This window comes from Mytilus edulis, chromosome 14, assembly GCF_963676685.1.
Source record: "Mytilus edulis chromosome 14, xbMytEdul2.2, whole genome shotgun sequence".
NCBI lineage: Eukaryota > Metazoa > Mollusca > Bivalvia > Mytilida > Mytilidae > Mytilus > Mytilus edulis.
The window spans coordinates 37,023,634-37,042,247 of NC_092357.1; the positions used below are offsets into that span (position 1 = coordinate 37,023,634).

The 18,614-nt window shown below is 32.3% G+C and overlaps 1 protein-coding gene across 1 annotated transcript; it reads right to left on the reverse strand.

Annotated features, from left to right (window-relative positions):
• Window positions 1–2,460: 2,460 nt before the first annotated feature.
• LOC139503887 (NEDD8-conjugating enzyme UBE2F-like) lies at window positions 2,461–18,581 on the reverse strand. The gene is made up of 8 exons (XM_071293879.1): window positions 18,475–18,581; window positions 15,621–15,735; window positions 14,412–14,575; window positions 10,926–11,028; window positions 9,846–9,904; window positions 7,822–7,884; window positions 5,672–6,519; window positions 2,461–3,162 (listed from the first exon to the last, which is right to left on the reverse strand). Exons 2-7 carry the CDS (start codon window positions 15,721–15,723, stop codon window positions 6,466–6,468), a joined length of 546 nt encoding a protein of 181 aa, XP_071149980.1. The 5' UTR covers window positions 15,724–15,735; window positions 18,475–18,581; the 3' UTR covers window positions 2,461–3,162; window positions 5,672–6,465.
• Window positions 18,582–18,614: the final 33 nt, after the last annotated feature.

An 18,614-nucleotide genomic window follows, 5' to 3' on the forward strand; every position in this document is an offset into this window, starting at 1 on the left:
ATTTTAAAAGCTTTGATTGAACGGTTCATGAGTTAATGCACGGACAACATTTGATTGCCGCCCGCCCGCCCAACTGCCCGACCGCCCGCCCGGCTGCCCGCCGTACATCCCCAAATCAATAATCAACATTTTTGTCACAAAAATCCGGTTAAAAATCTTAAGTACATGTTTAGATTCAGCCTATCAAAAAAACCCAAGAATTCAATTTTTGAAAAATCAAACTTAGTTTAATTTTGGACCCTTTGGACCTTAATGTAGACCAATTTGAAAATGGGACCAAAAATTAAGAATCTACATACACAGTTAGATTCGGCATATCAAAGAACCCCAATTATTCAATTTTTGATGAATGCAAACAAAGTTTAATTTTGGACCCTTTGGGCCCCTTATTCCTAAACTGTTGGGACCAAAACTTCCAAAATCAATCCCAACCTTCCTTTTATGGTCATTATCCTTGTGTTTAAATTTCATAGATTTCTCTTCACCTATACTAAAGTTATAGTGCGAAAACCAAAAGTCTTTAGACGCCGACGACGATGACGACTACGATGCCAACAAATTGGCGGAGCCAAATAAACCCCATTTTGATAGCTGAATTTGTTTGCGGCATTCCTAAAATTTTCAATTTTAAAAATGGCAGTTTTAAATACATGTAAATATCTTTAAGCAGATGTAGAGAAGGCTACACAATATATAATAGAACTAGCAAGCATTGTAGAGTTATGATCATCGGACTTGTTGCCAGAAAACACAGATGGGTTTAAGATTTTAAAGGTCAGATTCACAACTATTCATAAAAGTTTAGTTCTATTTGGTCAAACTGTTACATCAATGTCTAAGCAAATCAAATGATGTGGTGACCATTTAGTGTTTGGTAGATTCATGTATATAATGTTAACAACCATTCTGATTGGCTTAGCAATTACATCTCAAAGGTAAGATGACAATGGCTGCAATGAGTTTACATTGGACAATTGGGTCTGGTAAGCTAACAAATGTGTGGTCATCTAATACAGCCACATTCGGTTGCCATTTAAATAAAATAACAAATATCAACATATGTACAAACAAACAATAACCATATTTAATGGAAGCAATAGGAAAAAAAGGATATAATATTTTTTATAAATTCATTTATTTCATTACATTTTGCAATTATGACATGTATAGTTTTCTATGAATAAAAGATACTGTAAATTCAGAATTTTTTGCAATGTTTTTTAATGACAAATCTTTTTTGAACAGGATATCTTTTGCAATAAAATTAGATGTGTTGGAATGACATGAATAGCCTCTTGCAAAAATAGCTTGAAGCCATTTTTAGGAGTGGATTTTTTCAAAGTTTAAACATGCTAAAGATTGTAATTTCGGGGAAAAAAACAGTGTTGATCAACCAAACATAAACTTGATCTGTTACTCATTATAGTAGACTTACATGCTTAAACAGCTCAACAGTCAAGGTATTCAGAAAAAAGTCTGTATTACACTTTATTTTCACAAAATATTCAAAGGTATAGTCTCTAATTTTGACACAAATCAGCAGAGCTGAACTAAATGACAACTAAATCAGAAACTCATCATATCAAGATTAATGTGTGAAGGCATTTAGAAAAAAAATCGGTATATTTGTTAATAGCATAATGACAGAATGGCGAATGAAAAACAATGGTAAAACTATATGACATAGACCATAAATTGGCGGAGCCATATAAACCCCATTTTGATAGCTGAATTTGTTTGCGGCATTCCTAAAATCTTGCAAATTATTCTCAAATTAGTCTCTTTTTGTTAAATTGTTTGCGGCATTCCTAAAATCTTGCAAATTACTTGAATAAGTCTCTTTTTGTGCAACAATCAACAATAAGTCCATGCAAAAATTTCTGAAAGTACAGTTATTGTTTAACTTAATAGACATTATGCAAATATAATGTACAAATGTAGTCAATCATATTTTAATTAACAGAGGATATGAATCTACACAGAATTCTTAAATATTCTGAAACATAAAAAAACTGAAGCACAATGCAAAACGATTTATAATTGTCAATTATCACCGATTTTTGAGGAGATATAGATTTCAATGCAAAACTGAACAAAAATCATCAAAACAAATGTAAAAGGAGGTCATGATAGAAAAAAGAACCCTGTGTACAGCAATAAATTACAATCATAAACTACAAAATCATATATAATCCCTTTTCAAGTCTATCAAAAAGACCTTAATAATGTAAAACAAACATAAAATTTAAATGAAGCTCTAAACTATAGTCATCCACGAGTCAAGTAAAGATTATAATGAAAAGGTGCTTTACCATATACATTTTATATAGAAAATACAAAATGAAAATTTTAATTTGTGTATCAAAGAGTTCTGAAATACAAATGAAACTTGAAAAAAGTCCCCAAAACACTCAATTTAGGACAACTTATTTAAAATGTTACTGATCAATTCTGTACAAACAGGGTTATGGGTATAAATGTTAATGTTACAATACTATAACATTCGGATAAATAAATACGCTTCAACACATGTTCAACAACAAGTTGTTATAATCACATTTTTATGGACAAGGGTTAGATATATTAGCACTGACACTTACATCATGGCATTAAATCTGTAATGAAAATCTAGAAATATTCTCTTATTTTTGCTCTAGGTGGAAAAGTGTGCCTACTTTAATCTAACTTTTGTTTTTGTTTTTTTTTTTAAATCTGAAGGAATGAACAGCCAGTTATTGTAGCCTTACCCAGAGCTAAACAAATTTACATAAAAAAAGCAGTTAAAGACATGATCATAATAAAAAAAATAATTTAACAATTTCCGTGTGCACAATCTGTATTTCATTGTACAAATACACAAACTGATACCATCTAAACATAACCCTGAGTAAATAAACAGAACTATCATTCAGTTAAAGTAGTTTTACTCTCAGATAAGAATTGTTTGAATATTTTCAGTAGTTTAGATAACCACATAATAACTAGCCAACAAAACTTCCAGATTTACATTCAAATAGTAATTAATTCATTTTCAAATATTTAATTAATGAACAAATAATATACAACACTTGAAGATTTTAAAACTGATCAGTGTATGGTATTCTTTTAATTAAAATTTTCCCAAACTAACCATCTTTTTTTAACAATTTTTGTATCACTGAACTAGAGGCTCTAAAGAGCCTGTGTCGCTCACCTTGGTCTATGTGCAGGGTTTCCCCTGGGTCAATTATTTTTTTCGCCACCTCTTTCGCCAAAACAATATATTTTTAGCCACTTTATTATTTTTTTCGCCAAGTAGCATAAATATATTTTTCGTTTAAAATTTACCTTTTTTTCTACCCCCCCCCCTTTCCTTAAATAAGATGATTTTGCGCCATAGTGTCTATGATTATTCTCTCAAACTTATTTTAGAGTCTACATTTTAATGAATAAACACTAAACATTTACTTTAAAACAACATATTTTTTTTTAACTTAGTAAAAGGGAAAAATATTCATTGTAGTTTAAACAACTTTTCTAAATTTCTAAATGAGGGGGCAACTATACTTTTAATAATAAAGAAGATATAAGTCCTGGAATATAACACAATTAATGGACATATTTTGATCATATAATACCAGTATAGTTCGTAGTAGGGAAAGTTTCTTTAAAAGAAAAATACTGATGTGCCCTTTTGTACTAAGACGTGGTTTTTACAACAAAACAAAAGCTTGTCTCATGAAATTGATCCCTCATTTCATGTGTAGTAATTACATTGAAGGGTTACTCTCATTCGAGGGGTTGTTCTTAACCTTTGGATAGATTTCTTCATAACGACAATTTTCTTTTCTTGACCATCGTAAATGAAAAAGTTGAGACGTATTAAAACTATGTCTGAAACACGTGTGTCACTAAAACGACTTTAAAGTAGTCTCCCTAATCAATAACCTATATTAAAGTCAAAGGATAATTTAAATTTTAAATCAGAGATTTTTCTTGCTTTTGAACATTTTTCGTCACAACAGCTTTCTTTGCTAAACTATCTTTAAAAGGAGAGGAGACGTCAAAAGTTTGCTTCAAACAAGTGCGTCGCAAAGTGGTAAATAAATTATGTATATGACATTTAGCGGAAGCTAATTAACCATATCATTTTGTCAAACAATTCAATCAACACCTTTATTAATTAGTCCTTTGTTGTCGATAGGTATAAAATGCAATCAGCTTATTATTGATTTCCTGTCCAAATCTTAATGAGGTCAAGGTGAATTCCGAGTATTGTCTGATCGGGTAAAGTCTAAGAAACTCGAAAAAAGTAAATAAACAAGACGGAGGAAAATATATCGTTATATATATATTTCTGTCGCCAAATTCTTTCGCCAATGACGAATTTTAATCGCCACAATTATTATTTTTTCGCAAATTGCGAAAATGGCGACCGCCAGCGGAAACCCTGTCTATGTGAATATTAAACAAAGTAAGCAGATGGATCATGACAAAATTGTGTTTTGGTGATGGTGATGTGTTTGTACATCTTACTTTACTGAACATCCTTGCTGCTTACAATTATCTCTATCTATAATGAACTTGGCCCAGTAGTTTCAGTGGAAAATGTTAGTTAAAATTTACATATTTTATGAAAATTTTTTAAAATTGACTATAAAGGACAATAACTCCTTAGGGGTCAATTGACCATTTCCGTCATGTTGACTTATTTGTAGATCTTACTTTGCTGAACATTATTGATGTTTACAGTTTATCTCTATATATAATAATATTCAAGATACTGTAATAACCAAAAACAGCAAAATTTCCTTAAAATTACCAATTCAGGGGCAGCAACCCAACAACGGGTTGTCAGATTCATCTGAAAATTTCAGGGCAGATAGATCTTTAACTGATAAACAATTTTAAACCTTGTCAGATTTGCTCTAAAGGCTGCGGTTTCAGAGTTATAAGCCAAAATCTACATTTCACCCCTATGTTCTATTTTAAGCCATGGTGGCCATCTTGGTTGGTTGGTTAGGTCACCGGACACACTTTTTAAACTAGATACCCCAATGATGATTGTGGCCAAGTTTGGTTTAATTTGGCCCAGTAGTTTCAGAGGAGAAGATTTTTGTAAAAGATGACTAAGATTTACTAAAAATGGTTAAAAATTGACTATAAAGGGCAATAACTCCTAAAGGGATCAACAGACCATTTTGATCTTGTTGACTTATTTGTAGATCGTACATTGCTGAACATTTTTGCTGTTTACAGATTATCTCTATCTATAATAATATTCAAGATAATAACCAAAAACAGCAAAATTTCATTAAAATTACCAACTCAGGGGCAGCAACCTATCAACGGGTTGTCCAATTCATCTCAAAATTTCAGGGCAGATAGATCTTGACCTGATTAACAATTTTACCCCGTCCGATTTGCTCTAAATGCTTTGGTTTTTAAATTATAAGCCAAAAACTGCATATTACCCCTATGTTCTATTTTTAGCCATGGCGTCCATCTTGGTTGGTTGGCCGGGTCACCGGACAAAATTTTTAAACTAGATACCCTAATAATGATTTTGGCCCATGTTTGGTTAAATTTGGCCAAGCAGTTTCAGAGGAGAAGATTTTTGTAAAAGTTAACGACGACGGACCACGGATGCCGGACACCAAGTGATGAGAAAAGCTCATTTGGCTCTTCGGGCCAGCTGAGCTAAAAATGAAATTGTTTTGAAATTCAAAAATTTTATTTATAATCTAATAGAATTATTTATGTTGGTGTTGCATTTAATTGAAATCACATTAAATATGTTAAATACTGTGGATTGATTAATTTTTGTGGGAACAAATTGTATTTTTGTGAATATTTGATATCCTGGATTTGCCAAAACAACACAAAGCCTATAGAAAATGGGAACTTCATTGAACATTTATATTTGTGGATCAACTTTACTCAGGAAAATCTGTTTTCTAAAATTAATAGTGAGACCACAGTAATCTCAAAGTGTTGTCTGTTAAACATGTTAAACAGGAAATATATCAATTTCTTAATTTTCATTATTCCAATAAATAATTTAATTTCACAAAAAAAATTATTCTATACAGTTTGTACACTACTATCTTATTCAATACTAGTACTGTATTCTTTATTTCATGAATTATGTACTTAAAATAAAAAAAATCAATAATCACTGAGCTGGCAGGATAAAATGGTAAATATAAAGCAGTCAAACTACATACATTATCATACGTGTAGCAATCTCTAACGTACTGGTTCACGGCAAATCATTTTCACAACTTATCACAAATTCCATGTCAACTGATGAGAGAACATTTTCTTTTCTTACAACTCGCCTCATTCTCAAATATTCAGCACACCTTTATAAGGTATCAGATCACCTGAATATCAAATTATCTCCCTTTACTTAAGAAGGGGCATGATGTAAAATGAAGTCTTGATAAATGAACACATGGCAATAACAGGAGGTTTTATGAATCACTATCTAGTGGCATACATAGTTATGTATTCCTTCACTTTGGTTTTGAATGATTCCTGAAAAATAAAAATAATTATAGTGAAATTAAAAATAATATCGATACATTACTACTTCTAGCATGACTCAAAGTGCAACCCTGTATTTTCACAAAGCACTGGTTCCCTAAAACCACAGCACCATGGAATATCCGAGTCACATGACTATCAATATTTTCAACTTGTTGATTTTTTTTATATTAGGTGTTTTAACGCCATTTTTAAGCACCGCATTTAGGCTATTTCGTGGGGTCCAGTTTTTATTGGTGGAGGAAGCCGGAGTGCCGGGAGAAAACCACTGACCTTCGATAGGAAAACTGACAATCCTAGTTAATTAAGATTGGAGTCGAGTGCACCTGCAGGAGATGGGTTCAAACTCACAACCCCAGTGTTGACTGGCTACTGATTACGGTAGGAACTACTTAGACCACTCCGCCACCGAGGCCCCTATTTTCAACTTGTCTTAACTTTAATACCCCTCTACTATTTTCACTACTATAACCACTAAAAGTGGCTAACGTGGCTAATTGACAGGTTTATATTTGCTCCAGCAACACAATGGGTGCCCCATGAATCAAGGTATTTTGAAAGAAGTGCTTCTTTATTTGTGCCAAATTTCTTAGCATTATTGCTATGGTTATTTGTCTCTCCTGATATTAATATAAGGTTTATCTGTATGGTACATGTACTTCAATATATTTTTTTGTAGGTATCTATGAAACAGGAAAAATATACAACTACATGTTGTGTATGAAATCATGAAACTTAGTTACTCTAAGATGTTAAATATAGATATATAGCTGTATTATTGTCGTATGTGGCTGTAAATCATATTTGTTTTTCGTTGTTGCTTTTAACATTAATTATATTAGGTTGTTGGTTTTTTATTTTGAATTGTTTTACATATTGTTATGTAGGGCTTTTTATAGTTTAACATCATATAGGTTTAACTCAGGTTAAAGCCAGAGGTTGGCCAATATTTTCTATTATACAGATTATTTAATCTCGTGTGAATACTTGTCTCATTAATAAGAAATCATACCATATTTACTTATTTAATAAACTAAAAATACAGAAATTATTGCGTGGTTTTTATTAATGTGAAAATTAAGCTGAGTGAGTATTATAACATGATCTTTTATCATGTTTATTCTGAAATCTGATAAATATATATTTATGCAGAGCTATCTTAAATCTCAGTAGTTTGAAAATCTTGCATTTTCCTGAATCTGCTGTAGATATATATGATTAAAAGCCATTCGGTAAAATAATATCTTTTTTCTGTGTTTTTTATTTACCTTATTCCTGCTACAATGGTCTTACCTTATTCCTGCTATAATGATCTGCTGCATCTACATTTAATGGATCATCAAAATTTAATAAATCCTGAAATTATACAAATATCATAATTAACTACTGTAACAATTAATACAAACAAAATAACTGCTTCCGGTTTACACAAGGTCACCTCCGGTAGGTTATACAATATATGCACTATCATTTTCTATGTTTAGTGGACCGTGAAAATGGGGGTAAAATCTCTAATTTGGCATTAAAATTAGAAAGATCATATCAAAAGGAACATGTGTACTAAGTTTCAAGTTGATTGGACTTCAACGTCATCAAAAACTACCTCTACCAAAAACTTTAACCTGAAGCGGGATGAACGAACAAACAGATGGATGCACAGACCAGAAAACATAATGCTCATAAATGGGGCATAAAAAATAATAATAATAATATTGAGATATATATTCAATATTTTTTTTCAAACATTGTTTACTGAAGAAGCTAACACTCATATTCCATATCTTTTATGTTATTTCCCAGGTATAAATGTGTTACAGATTGTACATGTTGACAATATGTGTGTAATTTTCATCGGGATAACACTTTACCCTATCTCAGAAATCATTAAATTATAACAGGATATTCTTTAATTTCTTAAAACTCTATTACTAACTTCCACCCACCAACCATAACCTTTCAAAATCCACTTTACAATATCTAGAATCTAGAAAAATTCTTACAATGTTTGAAAAAAAGTACTGCAGAGAAAAAGAAAAACACTTAAGTCTTTGAATTTACAAAAAAATATCACAAGAAAGACATGAAAGGTTATTGTTATATATCTATATAGTTTGATGTTTCAGTTTACAAGAAACAACAAAATAGATAAAAAAAAAATGTTTTTTAAAATATTTTAATTTAAACTGGAAAAGAATGAGAAATTACTTCTAAAATGACTTGAAATCAGCTTTTAAATTTAAACTTTCCTATAATATTTTGTGTAATGTAGGGGAGATAAATCCTTTTTCTAAAGTGATACTTCATTATTGTACACAATATATACTAACTTCTCTTAACAAGTTATTGCAAACCAACTACTTCACTATTTATCAATGTTTATTTTGCGCAATTTTCAGGAGTAACAAGAGTGTGTCCATATCATAGTATGCAGATGCCGTACTCACACTATCATTTTTTATGTTCAGTGGACCATGAAATGGGGTCAAAACTCTAATTTGACACTAAAATTAGAAAGATCATATCGTAGGGAAGATATTTATCAAGTTTCAAACTGATTGGACTTCAACTACATCAAAAACTACCTTGTACAAAAACTTTAACACATACGCCCCCCAGACTATGTCAGTTTATGTGATAGTTATTAAAACATTATTCTGGAACAATATAGACTTTTTATTAGTTTTTTTCCCAGAACAAAAATGACGATTGTGGTAATTTCCTTTTTAATGAAACATTTAACCTATCAAACAAGCATTCTAATGCAATTTTTATGTAACAATTTTTTTCATTGGCTAAAAGTTACCATCAAATCCACAGTTGACCAGGCGTAACTAAGGAGGGACCTGCCATTTTGAATTGATTGGATCAACAAATGTTCGATTATTACAATATTATCAAAAATAAAACAACACCTACCTCGAATTCACCATTTAAATGTAATTAGTTTGGAATTTGAAGCGTAGAGGTAACGAAATAACCTCCAGTTTGTAAGTTTTGATTTGTATAACATCAGGTTTATCCACAGTGTCTTTGAGCCAAAATCATTCATGAAGATTTGCGGAATTTATTTGTTTGTCAAATTTATACATTTGTTCAAGCTCTAACATATTACTTGTTTTTAAAATGCATGAAATTCGGAATAACAATACTGTAGTTGAAGAGTTGCCACCATCAATTTTGATTTGACGGTCGCAATTGTCCGTTTTACTGTCCCTGCTACGAGTCACTAGTAATACTACATTTGTGCCTGTCAAATCGACAATTGACGGTGGCAACTATTCTACAGTACTGTTATTCCTTAATTATGGCATACTTACAGCAAACAAAGAATTTAACCCCCATATCACATCTTTTAATCTTCTTGTAGGAGCCCAACCTAAAAACAAAATAAATAGCAATATTTATATCAAATTATACATACCAGTTTAACATGGTAAGTACAACTAAACGTTGTGTTATGTTTCATTGTGTTTATTGCATTTGTATATTTCCATGAACTGTAATAAAAGTCTTCAAAATTTCCCAAAGGGAACAAATTCATGGTTCTTAACTCGTCTAAAAATCTGATCTCTCTGAACTTTCTTAAAACGATGTGTTTAATGTTTTCAATGAAAATATAAAAGATTGTATTGAAAGTGTAACCTCAATATTATGAATTAATCAGTGTATCAGTTATATAAATTAGTACCAGTGTATATGATATGTAAGAATTGCATTAACTATTATTGAAAAATTTTGAACACTCATACAATAACCCTTACAATATATATGGTTATATGCGAATTTGTTTACATATAGTTTGCAAATTGATGTAAAAATACATAATCATTTTTATCTATTATAAATTACAATTTCATATGTGTTATTTGTTCAAATCTTATAAAATACTGACTGAACAAGATGCACAAATGCACAACTTTACCCCTTTATCCAGCAAAGATCATGAAGATATCGTATCTCAATTGAACTCTATCTAATCTTACTTATGAACTGTCTTGTATTGTTCTGTTGCACCACCTAGGATTAGGGGAGGTTTGGGCACCTATTAACTTGTTTACACTCTCTATTTGTCTGTCCCAAGTCAGGAGTCTGTAATTCAGCGGTCGTCATTTGTTGCTGTGTTACATATCTGTTTTTCATTCATTATTTTGTACATAAATTAGGCTGTTAATTTTCTTGTTTGAACTATTTTTGAAATATGTTATTTCAGGGCCTTTTTAAACTGACTATGTGTTATGTGCAGTATGGTGACCTATAGCTGTTAATTTCTGTGTCATTTGGTCTCATGTGAAGAGTTATCTCATTGGAAAAAAAAACACATCTTCTTTTTTATATTTAATGTAATAAACTTTAACCTTACCTAAACTGTCATAAGAACTTTATTGTAATAAACTTACCTAAACTGTCATAAGAACTTTGGCGTAATAAACTAAGACAGACCTCTCCTTCTTCATCAATATTTGGATGCCATATTCTAGTTTGGCATGTCACAACAGGAGGCTGCAATAAATATCCTTTCATTATAATTCTCGTTTTTTATATAAATTATATTAGACCGTTGGTTTCCCTGTTGAAATGGTTCAACACTTGTCATTTTAAGGGCCCTTTAAAGCTTGCTGTTCGGTGTGAGCCAAAGCTTGGTGTTGAAGACAGTACATTGATGTAAAGGTTTACTTTTACAAATTTGGACTTGGATTAAAAGTTGTCTTATTGGAACTCATACCACATCTTCTTATATCTATGAACATTTTTTTTTAATAAACTGTTTGGTAAAATAATGTTGTATGTCTTCCACTGGGTAGGTACAAATGTTTTTGTTCCACCCACAGCTTAGACAGAGCTCATGTACAAGCAATATCAGATTATATGAATTCCTTGTTATTCCTTGGATGACCAAAGACTAGTTGGACCAAAGTGTAATCATGGTAATGTGTCAGGTAGTGTCAAGACTGAAGATAATATCAGGATGTTTAAATGTTCATGAAGAAAAGGAACATTTATTTTGTGCCTGTCCTAGAGGCCTGATAATAATGTTTCATATATGGAGTTTTTTTTCTGTATACAGATCTAGAGAGTTTGTTTGGAACTATCAGATTTTATTGTACGTGACCTCTAGATATTCAATTCTTGTTAAACAAATTTCTGGGTTGCTGTAACGGTAACCGAAATCTTAACATAGGCAGTCTGGTATAGACCCATCATGATAAAAGACTTCTTGGGTTTTATACACAGATAATATGAGGATAGTATGAATTTACAATGGAGAAAAAAAGACTCTTCTATATCCAGACAATAACATTAACAAACAAAGGGATAACTTCCATGAGCATGATGAGGACAACAATACAAGAGAAAACATCAATAGCATAATATAAGAAAAACACATAACAAATCAATTACAAACAAACTGCGCACCGCGACTAAGTTACTGAGAATTGTCGAAAATTACGCACTTACCACAGCGCTATCCAAAATTTCTGGGGAGAACACTGTGGTTTCTTACTTTTTTTTAAACACTTTGCTTTTATCACAATTTGAATATCAGACCAAATTGATTTGAGACAAATAACCAGGAGGATATCACAAAGACAGCACTCCATTAGACTCCAGAAGGTAAAAGGAAGAGAGGAAGACCCAAAATGACATGGAGAACAACTGTAGAGGCAGAGGCTAGTAAATACCAACAGACATGGGGCACACTACAGAAAACTGCCAACCACAGACAAAAGTGGAAAATCTTCGTTACTGCCCTACACGCCAATGGCGTACAAGGGCAGTAAGTAAGTAATTAAGTAAATAACTTTCATCAACAGTATCCTTTTTTAAAATGCTTTCTATGGATTCATAATTATTCAGTGTTCTCCCCAGGGCCTTTTAGACAAATTTCTGGGTTGCTGTAACGGTAACCGAAATCTTAACATAGGCAGTCTGGTATAGACCCATCATGATAAAAGACTTCTTGGGTTTTATACACAGATAATATGAGGATAGTATGAATTTACAATGGAGAAAAAAAGACTCTTCTATATCCAGACAATAACATTAACAAACAAAGGGATAACTTCCATGAGCATGATGAGGACAACAATACAAGAGAAAACATCAATAGCATATACACAGATAATATGAGGATAGTATGAATTTACAATGGAGAAAAAAAGACTCTTCTATATCCAGACAATAACATTAACAAACAAAGGGATAACTTCCATGAGCATGATGAGGACAACAATACAAGAGAAAACATCAATAGCATAATATAAGAAAAACACATAACAAATCAATTACAAACAAACTGCGCACCGCGACTAAGTTACTGAGAATTGTCGAAAATTACGCACTTACCACAGCGCTATCCAAAATTTCTGGGGAGAACACTGTGGTTTCTTACTTTTTTTTAAACACTTTGCTTTTATCACAATTTGAATATCAGACCAAATTGATTTGAGACAAATAACCAGGAGGATATCACAAAGACAGCACTCCATTAGACTCCAGAAGGTAAAAGGAAGAGAGGAAGACCCAAAATGACATGGAGAACAACTGTAGAGGCAGAGGCTAGTAAATACCAACAGACATGGGGCACACTACAGAAAACTGCCAACCACAGACAAAAGTGGAAAATCTTCATTACTGCCCTACACGCCAATGGCGTACAAGGGCAGTAAGTAAGTAATTAAGTAAATAACTTTCATCAACAGTATCCTTTTTTAAAATGCTTTCTATGGATTCATAATTATTCAGTGTTCTCCCCAGGGCCTTTTAGACAAATTTCTGGGTTGCTGTAACGGTAACCGAAATCTTAACATAGGCAGTCTGGTATAGACCCATCATGATAAAAGACTTCTTGGGTTTTATACACAGATAATATGAGGATAGTATGAATTTACAATGGAGAAAAAAAGACTCTTCTATATCCAGACAATAACATTAACAAACAAAGGGATAACTTCCATGAGCATGATGAGGACAACAATACAAGAGAAAACATCAATAGCATAATATAAGAAAAACACATAACAAATCAATTACAAACAAACTGCGCACCGCGACTAAGTTACTGAGAATTGTCGAAAATTACGCACTTACCACAGCGCTATCCAAAATTTCTGGGGAGAACACTGTGGTTTCTTACTTTTTTTTAAACACTTTGCTTTTATCACAATTTGAATATCAGACCAAATTGATTTGAGACAAATAACCAGGAGGATATCACAAAGACAGCACTCCATTAGACTCCAGAAGGTAAAAGGAAGAGAGGAAGACCCAAAATGACATGGAGAACAACTGTAGAGGCAGAGGCTAGTAAATACCAACAGACATGGGGCACACTACAGAAAACTGCCAACCACAGACAAAAGTGGAAAATCTTCGTTACTGCCCTACACGCCAATGGCGTACAAGGGCAGTAAGTAAGTAATTAAGTAAATAACTTTCATCAACAGTATCCTTTTTTAAAATGCTTTCTATGGATTCATAATTATTCAGTGTTCTCCCCAGGGCCTTTTAGCGGTAATGTGGTGCTATATTTCTAAATGTGATGCTATCTAAATATTGTGTTAAGAATGTGATGCTGTAATTTTAAGAAACAAGATGGTATTTCAAATTTCCTTGTTTACATTTTTTGTACCAGGATGCTATATAAAATATCTGGGGAGAACACTGATTATTATTTGTAATATTACAATTTTATAATGATTTCATGTGTGAAGATAAACCATGAATTTAACTGTTCAACACAGTACAAATCTTCTATAACCATGAAATATTGGTGGCCTTTGACTTTTCCATTCTCAATTTTATTCCAAAAAATACACATACATGTACAATATTTATACAAATGTATAAATGAATCAACAGTACTGCCCCATATTTCATCTTACCAATATATTATATTCGTCAGGTATATTTATCGTAAATTTAAATTTTCCTCCATGCCAGAATCCATCTTCAGGTGTGATTATTAAAGAAAACTTATGAAGAGTATTGGGATCTTCAAAGTTTACTTTACATGTCTTAGGTAAATGTTCCTCCATTTCTTGTACCTCTGTAAATAGAAAAGAAAACATCATAACAAAAGATTACTCTTACAGATACTTAGCATACATAAAACTACTTTTAGGGATTAAAGCAAACATAATGAACAGTGACTTTTCAAGTGATACCTGTAAAATTTCAATGCATTTATAATAGATCAGATAATTATAAAGCAACATAAGCCTTGACCCCCCCCCCCCCCCCCCCACTTTACACCCTCACCCTTAGTCTGCATATTTTAATTGCAATGCAATGTCTTTATTTTAAAAGCAAACAAACAACTCAGTTCAAACTCTGATTTCATATATATGGTAGTCAACATCATTTTTAATATCACATTTTTCTGAATATGTTGTGAAGCATGTTCAAAAAAGGATTTGAAAAAGGTGGCTACAATTATAATTGCCTTTCATAGCTGACTATACAGTATGGGTTTTTCTTATTATTGATGTCCTACTGTAACCTTTGATTGCTTAAATACATGTATGCTCTCAATGGCAATACCACTTCTAATCTTCATAATGTTAAACTATCTTTCTCAGGATTTTTGTTTTTGGACTTAAAAGCAAATGTAATTGACCTATATATATCATGTATATAGCTACATAATTGAATGAATTTTGGTGAAAAATTGATTTGATGATTAATTCATGTAATTTGCATGATTTGACTTCCTAAAATGAATGATACGAAAATTAAATATAAGAAAACCTATTCATACACTACCATGACTACAGCTCAGGTGGATTTTGCTTTGTCCATTCTGTCAACAGTGGGAGTGGGCACTAGGTGGGCAAAATTTCTAGCTTGTCCACTCTGCCCACCCATAGTTTTACAAAAAAAGAGATTATACATGTAGTTGGAGTGGGCACGTGTGGGTTGTGCAAGGTGGCCCAGTGGAAAAAGCAAAATCCACCCGGGCTTTTGTGTACATTTAAATAGTTACGGTGGATGGTCATTTGTTACATTAGGATAAATTTTGATAATGTATGACTGAAATTTCATCAAAATATACAGGCAAAAAAACTGGGGCATAATGAAACCATCTCATTTACCTTTCACCAATAGTTTGTCTCTGATGGATATTCTTTTATTTTCTTCATTTTCTTTCTTTCCTGTTGAACTCTGTTGTTTTAATTTTTTTGACAATGTGATCATATTCTGTAGTGACTGAAATTATAAAATGTAACAATTCTTATTTGATAGATAAGTATAAAGATAATTACTTGTAATTTTGATAGTCGAATGAACCTTATTCATTTTGTTATTCAACATGTTCAATTCAAGAAGCATATAATACATGTACAATGTACATGTATACATTGTCATAATTGTAAGTACCATCTCACTCCTGACTACTGCCCCACAATATACAAAACTTACACCTGACAACATGGACAAATGTATTAGCATAATAAGTCATTGCTTTAATATTGGCTAATCAATATCATGAATTTTTAAAAATAAGAGTCTTTTTATACAATGTAACACTTTTATATGTTTCTCTTAAATTTGTACTGGATAAATTTCAACATCAATATGTTCCGATTATGTTGTCACACATCGTTAATTTTTAGTACATCCAATGGTTAATAAACAAATTCGCCTAAGGAATGATCTAAGGAATCATAGGTAATTTCATTATTCCTAACCCAAAATGAAAATAACGTCATGTCATTGGTTGAATTTCCATTGTTAATTGATTGAGTTAGGCCTGCCAATTGATATTTTATCGTGTGTTTTTCTATGTTGTGATGTTATGCTATTGTTTCAGGAAAAGGGAGAAGGTTTGGATCCATTAAAACGTTTAATCCCGCTGCAAATGTTTGCACCTGTCCTAAGTCAGGAATCTGATGTACAGTAGTTGTCGTTTGTTTATGTAATTTATATGTGTTTCTCGTTTTTTTATATAGATTAGACCCTTGGTTTTCCTGTTTTAATGGTTACACTAGTAATTTTGGGGCCCTTTATAGCTTGTTGTTCGGTGTGAGCCAAGGCTCCTTGTTGAAGGCCGTACATTGACCTATAATGGTTTACCCTCTATTTTAAAATTGTTATTTGGATAGATAGTTGTCTCATTGGCTACTGTATATCTAATTAATAACATTTTTAACCAATCACAACGTTTTTGGTGTACACTTTTGAAAATGTTACCCAGGATGCATTTGATTCTGAAACAGACAATTAACAGGCATGTGGTGTTGTGAGAGAATTTTTGGAGGAAATTGGGAGTATAATCAGTGTTCCAGCTAGGCCGTTTTCAGAGGTCGCGGCGCCCGCCCTTTTCCGAGTGGCGCCCTGTGCCCTTTTTACAGTTTCCAGGGCGCCCTGCCTTTTTTGAAGATCGATTGCATATTAATTTGCGTATTGATATGATACGCTAATTACTAAATTTTACCTGGGGAAAAGATTATGACTTTGTTTACCACCCCAAGCTAATCAATGGTTACAACTGGTGTCATAATCTGTTGTTATAGGTAATCCGTTTATCGGATGGGTCATTAATGATCATCAACATTAATTCGTTCAAATAGAATCGGTCAGTCGGCAATTAATATCTTTGAAGAAATGTGCATACAACTTGGGCACAATTTGCGATGTTTACCGTAGTTTCATGGAAGAAACGTAATGACAGAAAGTTGGAAAACCATTATAAATTCGTTGAAGACATTGTTTTACTTGTTTTCTGTAAAATAAACAGAAAATTCAGACGTATTTGTCATTGACTGCCTTCATTTTTTATACGAAAATAACAAAATCGGCCGCCATATTGTGATCATATTTACATCATATTTACGTACGTTTATAATCCTCCAAAGAAGGAGCACACCCTAATAAAGAAAGATAACTCAATCTGATTTTTTTCCTAGCATTGAGTAACCCATTTACATATTCTAAAATGTGTCTCCATACTTCTTGCTTAAGAATATATATGTTTAGGTATTTATTTTGAGTTATGGGAAAAGTTAAAGAGGGTCTTAGTAGCAGTGTTGGTAGGGTGCCTTGGTCATCTTTTTCTGTATTCTTTATTTTTGATACTATTTTTCACTGTTGCTTTATATCCTAAAATTGTGAATTTACTGAGCACAGCTGTTTTGTGCTGTATTGCCATCAAGCACAGCAGGGGTAGAAAGGTGAAACTGGTAAAATGTGGTAGACCATAGAAACAGTATGAAACAGATCTCCTTTCAAAACATACTGCATATAAAGTTCAACTGTGCCAAGCAATGATAAAAAAAACTTGTGTGACAAGCTGCTTGACAAGTTTTTCAGCCTTAAAAGTAGAAAGATAGAGTTCTATATGGGCTAAAGATGTTGTTCTTGTATAACCTGTGATTCAACGAATAAACACAAATGTTTGATTAACATCTTTTATTAAAATATGCCCTTTTCATATTATCATATCGCGCGTTAAATGCCCTTTTTCAGGATTGACACCCTGCTCTTTTGAAAACCTAGCTGGAACACTGATACCCATGATTCGCTGTGTCACACCGCTATTCTCCAAAATCAGTGAAAAGAGTTCGCCATCACTCCCACTCTGTGTGTACTCTATGTGCAAATGAGCTCAGGGCAAACAGACCCAGGATGAATATGTAATCTGGACAAACAGACCTAATAGGCAATACCATGAATTCCCTCAACAGAAGGTATGATGATAAATAAAAAATCAAACAACAATTTAATCAGGAATAGGGACACCAGGAAACACAGGTCTCAAATATTGTTTTACATCCGATGGTGTATACTAATAGTAAAAGTATGAATTTGTTTGCAAGGGGAACCTGCTACAATGTAAATTTTGTACCTCTGCTCAGGCTGCTGACTCACTGATCTTTTTAAGTTTTATCAAACTCTTAACGAAATTATCTTAATTCCTTAGTCTATAATTCTCTCTTTTTAACTTACAAGGACTAAATTTCGTCAAATTTCAACAGTTTTTTTGAGTTTCTTCGTTGTAAACAGATTTTTTCTGAAAGGTCTATGAACCGGAAGTTTACACTCTGCAAAACAATTATGCTTACAACAATGAGAAATAAAATTCTACA

Coding starts and splice junctions, on each gene's coding strand:
- LOC139503887 (XM_071293879.1), bottom strand. CDS start 15,723: ATGATCACATTGTCAAAAAAATTAAAACAACAGAGTTCAACAGGAAAG. Junction 14,576..15,620: donor AGACAAACTATTGGTGAAAG/GTAAATGAGATG, acceptor TTCTATTTACAG/AGGTACAAGAAATGGAGGAA. Junction 11,029..14,411: donor CTGACGAATATAATATATTG/GTAAGATGAAAT, acceptor TATTTATTGCAG/CCTCCTGTTGTGACATGCCA.